This window comes from Etheostoma spectabile, chromosome 2, assembly GCF_008692095.1.
Source record: "Etheostoma spectabile isolate EspeVRDwgs_2016 chromosome 2, UIUC_Espe_1.0, whole genome shotgun sequence".
Lineage (NCBI taxonomy): Eukaryota > Metazoa > Chordata > Actinopteri > Perciformes > Percidae > Etheostoma > Etheostoma spectabile.
In genome coordinates, this window is record NC_045734.1 from 20,972,866 (window position 1) to 20,981,352 (window position 8,487).

The 8,487-nt window shown below is 40.1% G+C and overlaps 1 protein-coding gene across 2 annotated transcripts in view; it reads left to right on the forward strand.

Moving 5' to 3' along the window:
• Nucleotides 1-4,270: 4,270 nt before the first annotated feature.
• Nucleotides 4,271-8,487, forward strand: part of cusr (Copper-only SOD repeat protein) — a 16,368-nt gene continuing 12,151 nt past the window's right edge. For both annotated transcript variants that reach the window (XM_032529518.1, XM_032529528.1), the window contains exon 1: nucleotides 4,271-4,553. In XM_032529518.1, coding sequence (XP_032385409.1) covers nucleotides 4,511-4,553 — 43 coding nt within the window. In that variant the 5' untranslated portion in view covers nucleotides 4,271-4,510. The remainder of the gene's footprint in view (nucleotides 4,554-8,487) is intronic.

Here is an 8,487-nt window from a genome sequence, read left to right on the forward strand (position 1 = left end):
GCAGCAAACACATGCTGTTTAGATCTAGAGCGCCGGCGAAAGTGGAACCGCTGGCTCACAATATGGCAGGAAGTGGAACGTAATTCATTTAAACTGGCAACACATTTTTTCGCGAATCCCTTGCTTGAGACAGAGCGCACGTGACTCAGGCGGGCTGTTGTTGATGTGTATTATTTATGTATGCCCCAGTTCAGACAGAAAGACTATCTTTAGCAGTAGCAAAGGAACATGTTAGGCAGTACAGACAGACTATAAACAATATCTTAAAGTATATATTTTGGACAATGTACAGGCTACACTTGGCATTCTGTATAGTAATTATACTATACATTATTAGTATACTGTATAGTATTGAGGCAGAAAATTAATTAATTTGCTGTATGCAAATGGCGTCAGCCCTATGGTCCCACATTTCTAAGATTTTTTCTCAGGTTAGGGTTATAGGGTAGCCTAACCATAACCCCAAATTGGAGGAGAGGGGGATCAAATCTGATACTAAAATATGAAAAAGGAAATGTGGGAACATAGGGCTGTGGGAACATAGGCACGCTCCCATGCAAATATATGGAAGATCTTCAGCTTATATTCATTGTGGCCAGGGGTCGTCAACGTTTGTTAAGCCAAGGACCCCTTAGCTGAAAGAGAGACTGGCCAGGGACCCCCTAGTACATATTTTGTAAAATGATGTTGCATATTAAACTGGGCCTACAATAACATGTAGGCATAACTCCTTTATACATATATTTTTAGTGCATAGAATACTATGCTATTAAATTGCCTAAAAATTGTTGGTATGATTTTATAAATCATGTTTTAATGTTAAACATACATGTGGCACAGTGAATCCTTAGGATATGTATACTATCTGTGGATGGCTACCTAAGTGTCTGACGTACCTATAGGCCAGTTAGCAGTGGGGATTTATATTTTCTCACAATGTATTGGATTCACACTTTAAAAAATTAACAATAATTTGGAGGCCCTTCTAATGCTACCGGACAACCTTTGGAAGATCCATGATCAAGGCTATATGGGTCATGAGCTTTTATCTAGGATTCATTTTAGTTTTAGCATTACCTCATACTCTGATGTAAAGGGTAATTATGTATTTTTTGGTGGAAAGAGGGAATTAGTTGAGGCTCGGGCAACATAGCATCCCAAAAAAAAAAAGACTCATACAAATATGCTGCTCTGCTTCCATCTAGCGGCCGTAAGGGTGTGTATACAGCCTGTAGGCTGAGGTGAGTGCAGATCCAAGAACAGCACTCCTTTTTCTGTGTTAAATGTTTTCTGTCATGGTTCCTGTGTCTAAAGTGGTTAGTGTAATGTGTGTTTGAGTTTGATTGTGGAGGGAGGTGACGCGGGGGTAGAATCTGTCAGAAAAAAACACCATACTGTTTTTACTCAGCTGGCATTTTTCATAACTGTACAGCATATTTTATTTTGTAAGATGACTTAATAATGAATTGATATCAAGTCAGCCAATTTTGCATACACACTGTGAGTGTTTGTGTTTGACACTGGCATGGATGTGAAACTCTTGAGTGGTTGTTAGAGTGTTACACTGAAATGTAATACATCTTTGTCCTGAGGACACCAGCATCAATTTTATTCCTATAGTTTTTAGATAGTAACATTTACAATTTGAATTTTTGGCTTTTCTGAGCAAATATGATTTACTTGACTTTACTATACAAGAGGCAGTTGGAACCTCCTGGTAGTCTTATTCCCAAAAAGAGAAAATTAACATTCCACATGGTGTCAGGCACCTCCCGCTCTGATTACGTTTTCTGTCTGTATGTCTGTTTTTCTCTGTCTGTGTGTCATGGTTCCTGTTGCCATGCAACCTGGGGAGGCGTGGCCTCCTTCATTCATGACCACCATCACCTGTTCCTGCTCAGCCTAATCACCAGCACCCACCTGTGTCTCATCATCATCACCACCAGCTCTTATACCGTGACCTGACATCCAGTCCCTGTCGGATCGTTAGTCTTCCCAGTATGTGTTTGGCGCCTCATCCGACTTTTTGCCAGTTGTAGTTTTGCTTCGTGTCTGTCTTCATGTTTGGTAACGTCTGTCTCTCTGTCTACACATCCAGCAATCCTGCTACGGACCGTCAACGCTCCACACCTCCGGATTGTCTTCATCCCCCTGCCGCCACAGCTTTTCCCTCTGCTACACCTTGGTTGGGCATCTGGTTCACGGATTAGCATCAATAAACTCTCATTGATCTACTCTTTGTCTGCGTTTGGGTTATTCTGCCAGCCGGGTCTGACACATGGCTTACCATACAAGTTTGGGGACCAGTGACTTTTTGGATGTTTACTCTGCCAATTCTCGTGTAAAGGACTTGTAGGATTTATAGCAACGTTGTAAACCCTTATTTGTACCAAATTCAGACTGTCCTCAGAAAACCGCCATTTAGGTTGATTTTGCAAGCAACTCATAACACCAATTTGTTTCTTGTTAGGCAGCAACCTCACAAAGCTGAAGATAGATAAATAGATATATAGGTAGTAGTTATTTTTTTTTCCAATATACTGACTGAATTTTCCCATCCGTGTCTCAAATCTGGTTTAAGACACAAGTACTTGCCTATCGTGCTGTGGCATCCTAAACGTGGTCAAACCATACACCCCATCCTGTCCACTACTCTCTGCTATACAGCCAAACAGCTTGCTACTCCCTAAATACAAGGATGGGGGCAGTTCTCAGTAGGGGCATTAAAATAATGATGCAGACCTGGACAACTCTGCATCAATGCAGTGACAGACAATTATTGCCTACTGATGTTACTTGTTGATTTTCTGTTTGGTGCTTTTTTGGTTTCTGCCTTTTGTCTGTTGTTCACACTCTGCTACATTCATGAAGTGTCTTCTTCAAGAGCAGTTACAATAAGAAAGGAGTTCATCTATATCTGATTGCTTGAATTTGTCGATGAAAACCACGTGTAGCAAAATATACTATGTAATGAGGATGTAACGCATTGTGATGCATCCTGATATCAAATATATTTTAGTTGTTGACAGGATAATTGTAATTGAATCAAATCTTGAGACCAGTGAAGATTTACACCCCTAGTTACAGATTGACAAAATCCCGACTGTTTGCTGTCCTGACTCCACAATGGTGGAACAAACTCCCCACTGACATCAGAAATCCTACACATTGTCCGCTGCATCTGCAACTGACTCCAACTAATTTTCTCTGTCTCTTTTTTCTCAAATGTAGCACTTGAAGCAGTTTTTTGGGCTTATTTGATGAATTTTATGTACTCCCCTGATTTTTGCTATTTGTTGGGTGGTATCTACATGGTTGAATCCTCTAATTGTAATTCACACTTGATAAAAGCCTCACCTAAGTACATGTTATGTATAATTATACTCTCAAAGTCACTTAATTAAAGAAGTATTTTTCCCATATATTAAAAAAACATTAATGAAACATTAAAGCTTCCCTAAATCACCATAAACAGAACAGTCTAGTTCTGTAATGTTTCTGCTCTGTTTCAATATTGTCTGCATGCGTGCATGAACATGAAAACCTGTGTGTATATGATCACATAACAATTACAGCTCCGGCTGCAATCAGTGATTTAAACAAGCCAAGTGAAGGACCTGACCCACTTCACAGGTCCTCCAATATGTGTAAATAGCTGTGTGGCCTACCAAAAATAGCCCACAATGATGGTTCATGGGTTGATATTCTTAGAACAAGTTACTATTTTCTCTCGCCTTTTTTTCCCCTCAACCCTGTCACAAGGACTGAGGCATATTTTGCTAGCAGAAAGAGGAAGAAGCAGAAACAGGGGGTTGTGAAAGGGGGAAATAAAAGAATGGATCAACTCAAAGCAGTGCAATGTATTTAAGTGAAATTGTATCTTACAAAGCACAATACCAACTAACAGATGTAGAGGATCAGGTCACTTTCAATTCAACCAGATGAGAAAGTAGACTTTTCTCCAAGTCCCCCAAAATTCTAAATAAACATCTGTAAATCTATCATCTAAATGTGTCTATATAGCTTCATTAAATGGGTTATAATGTGTGCTCTGTGAACAATCACTAAATGTTTCCTTTGCAATTTAAACTGATTCAGCCCAGCGGAACACTATGATCAACAAGTGCTTTTTCTCTCGTATGTATTTTGCCTTGAGCTGAGCTGAGCGGGAACGGGCCACCTCCACTGGGGCTGCCAAATATGTTTCCTCCCTCCCCTGGCTGCCTTAATACATGAGACATTGTCGCCTGTTGACCAATCACAGGATGACACAGAAAGAGAGCAGCTGAATAATAGAAGCACAATACAGGCTGCACACACATGACACACTCTTGGAGAACACACTTAAACACACATACTTTCCTATGCTTTAACTGAGCTGCTTTTTCACATTACCTACACCTTCATTAAGGATCTGCAGTACATCAGTGACATTTTTTGTAAAATCTTTTCCCTTTAATTCCATGTAGACCTTTTTTCTTTGCTGTAGGTCTTTTACACATTTGCCATCATGTGCCTTTTGACAGCAGCTGCCCTGCTGATTTCTTTACTTGGTGAGTATTTTTACAATCTTTGACCTTTACTTAAAGTGCACCATGGACTTCATGAATGATTTATGTAGTCAGCAGTTGAAAAGACCATGTGTCATGAACGATAGAGAGTCTGTGGGTTTTCTGCCAACAGACGGTCATTTCTGATTAGTTTCTTTTGCTCTGGTTGATGTTAGCTACTCCTTCTCTCAGTTGGAAGAAAAGCCTGCAGTCTCTCTTTAATTCAGTGGCACATTGCCAAAGAGTTACCGTATCTTTCTTTCTAATGCTTAACCTGTTCGTAAACCAGATCGATCGTCACATCAGCAGCTCAGCTTTATAGAAGAAACCTTAGTAGGTTACAACTCCCTTCGTGTATCCCACCATGATGTGGAGTGGGTTGAAACAATCTAAATGATAAAATTAAAAACATGTGATGTTAGTAAGAACTCAACAACTGTAAGTAAAGTAAATCCTAAGTATGTATTATTTGGTGATTTAATGTGGAAATTCACAATAACCAATCAATTTGCTTTCACATTTTGGACAACATGCACTAAAACTTATATTGATCATTTGTAGTCCACAGGAATGAATATTATGAAAGGAATCCTTAGCTTTTGTTTTGTCTTGCACAGAATCTGAGGTTTATTACTGGACAGTATTCAAGACATGATGATTAACCAGAGGGGCCAGCCATCTAGCAGTCAAACATTCTAAACTTGACTTACACCAAGTCTGTGTCCATGACTTGATATAGTACAATGTGTCCTCAGGCTCTACTTGTAGAATGTGGTTTGATCTGTTTGATAGCCTGACTATCAAAACCACGTCATTGAAGTTGATGTAGTCTGTTATAAACAAGGTGTCTAACATTTACAACGTAAAGCTTACACAACACATCAGTTAGAAGTCAAATGGTTTGTTTTTAAAAACACTGCAAACTTATTGTATCCTCCTGACAATCTATTTAAAATATTATTCTCATGACAAACCAAACGGAGCTAATGACAATGATTTCAGACCAAAACTGTAGTCACATTACCAAAGTTTATCCACTTTTAAATTTCACTTCAAATACCATACAGGCAGAAACCTATTGAAGAAATGAAAGTGCCCGCTATATTTCTGGAATATAACATGAGAATAGAAACTAAACGGTGCATTCAACCTCAGTTCCTCTTTATGGAGACTATTGTGTCACCTACGGATTATTTTGATTTACATTCTTCTGTTACTATTAGTTTTTTCAGGCAATGTTGTATAAATTAAGTTTTTTTATTGAGTTTTGGTTTTATTTAGTTTCAGTTTACTAACAACATTTTTCATTGCGTTTCATTTTCAGTTTTAGTTACTTGTTGAATCTTTCGCTTTGAAAGTTTATTATTACTTGTTATTATTTAATACTATTAAATCAGTTAATGTCACTTTTTCATACCTTTCATAATTCTTCAGTAAATACTAGTAATTGCTAGTAATAACTAATAGCTAGTATTAACTCTGCATGACATCACACCACTTCAACTGCTTTCATTATTTAACTACATGTCAAATTTCTCAACTGCGAATTTTCAGCAACGAGCACACATATTTTCTTGCCCTCAGTCAGGTTTGCCAGTAGCCTGGTCCTACTAGACTCTCGTACATTTTATTTGTACAGAGAGTCTGGCCACTCTCCATTGACAAGTGCTAAATGCGGGTACTCTGTTAAAGTTTAAAATTACTGAATCTGCCAAGAGCCACTCTGGATCTGCCATAACCAATCGCTAACGTTTGGTTGTAATGTCGGCTTAGCATTGCTAGTGTTCGACTTAGCCAACTCCTTCACCCCTAACGGAGCGAGCTGGAAAATCTAATTTTTCCCGAACCCTGTGGAGAGGAGGGCCACAACATCATGGCCACAAACAAAACTTAGCAAAGATTGTTCTTGCTCGGGCTTTAACTTCTGGATTTGCATCTTTCTTCGCAGCCATTACGGCTAGCGCACAACCTCAACGTCATCATTCTCAGCCACTCCCTCTGTTTGCTGATTGGACCGGTAGAGATTTTACTGGAGAAAACCCAAGAATATACCGCAAACCCAGATGGAGTACTAAAGAAAAATATCAATAACATGGATGGTGGTGATGCACATGTGTGTAATACATAACATTCATTTAATGGTGTGTGTGCAGAGTTTGACACATGAAGACTGTTTTCACCATCACCTGCTTAATAGAGAAATCTATTATTATTAATCTATCATGGTTTGGTGACATCAGAACTATTGGAAGCCAATAATGGTCTGATATGCAGCTTAAACAAGTGTGATGGGGCAACCAGTCTAATGCCGAACTCGTAAAATACAGACGTTTGGACAGTGGCTGTCCGCTTGTGATGCAACGAAAAAGGCACCCTTCATGTGTAGAACATACCGGGGCGAGCAGCATCTAGACGGGGTTTAGCGTGTACAGAGGTGGGTCAAACACAGGACTTTCACCCAGGAGAGCAGGGGTTGTGTCCCGCGTGTGTCCTTCACCGTCCCGTTATTGCAGCATGTGAGGGAAGCCACTTTCTTTTTTAACCGGCCTGTTGTTCCCGCAAGTCACGGAACTGTAAGCCCACCCACAATCTTTTTCCAAACCCAGACGTCCCGTTATTCCCGCATATCCCTGAACTGTAAGCCCATCCAAAACCTTTCCCTTAACCCGACAGTCCCGTTACCGCAAGTAACGGAAGCGTAAGCCCACCCACAAGCTTTTCCTTAATCTAACAGCGTCAAAAGGGATGCCAATAGTCCCAGCCAAGCACCTGTTATATGACGCTAAAGTTGACAACCAAGTGTGTTATATGACGGTAAATGAGACCTTTAGCCTAAATAACAACAACAAAGGCACCTGACCAAGCATACGTATTTTATGAGATGTGAGTGGGAATGTGTTGGATAGGGAAACCTCCAGGTCACATACAAGGAGAATGGACTTTTGTGTGACCTCTGGGACAAGGGAAACCCACATGTCCCACATACGGCCTGAGCGCCCTCTTAAACAAAGAGTGTGGCCTACATGCATCTGGAAAAGACTAAAAGTCACACCTATGTGAGAAAAAAGGCCGGAGATCTAAAAATTAGGCCTATAGACGCTGTAGTTCACATCTACATAAAAACTCTGATTGGCCGTGGCCCCTGAACTCAGCAGGTGACCTGAGGAATAAATACTCTGATCACCCATTTTCTCTTTGTCATTCCATAGCAAAAGCTACTACAGGAGGCATGCAAACGTTTGTACTTTAAATAGTTTAATTTTCTGGACGAGTGTAATGTTTTTGTGTAAAAACCCTGGATCCTGTAAAACACATATTGGTGTTTCACCCCAGCAGAAATTAGAAACAGCTTTCCTTCAAAGTCAACTCCCTTTGGAAAGAAACAAGTTTTTCTTGAATCACTGACGAGTGAGACGGACCGGTTTGTATGTGTTATTAATGTCACTAACCTCTATTGTTGGAACATTGTTACGACATTGAATGTAACTTGATTATTAAAGTGCTACTGGTGCATGTGTTACTATTAATCTGATTGTGACCACTTAGTCCAATTTATTGCTGTGAAAGTTCTGGATCCCAGTGCATTGTTGATATGTGTGTTTGGCACTGTAGCTTGTTGAAACTGTGCTATACTGCTTTTCTCCCGCCACAGAGAAGTTTAGTTACTGTACCAGCGAGAGAATAAAACCTTCCGTTAGCCAGCCAAACCACAGCACAACTACAGGACGAGTCAGCTACCTCATGGCACTGTGTAGACATGTGGAGTGGTTAATATCGCCACACAGAATCAGCTGTTAGCTCACCAGAGCCAGAGGAAGAAACACTTCCCCCATTGGAAAGTTCTCAGGCCCTGCCGTAACTTCACGTTAAGCCAGAGCCTTGAGATAACAGGGAGAGCAGTTATTGTCACTTCCTCAAAAAAGTGTCTTTCCTTTTT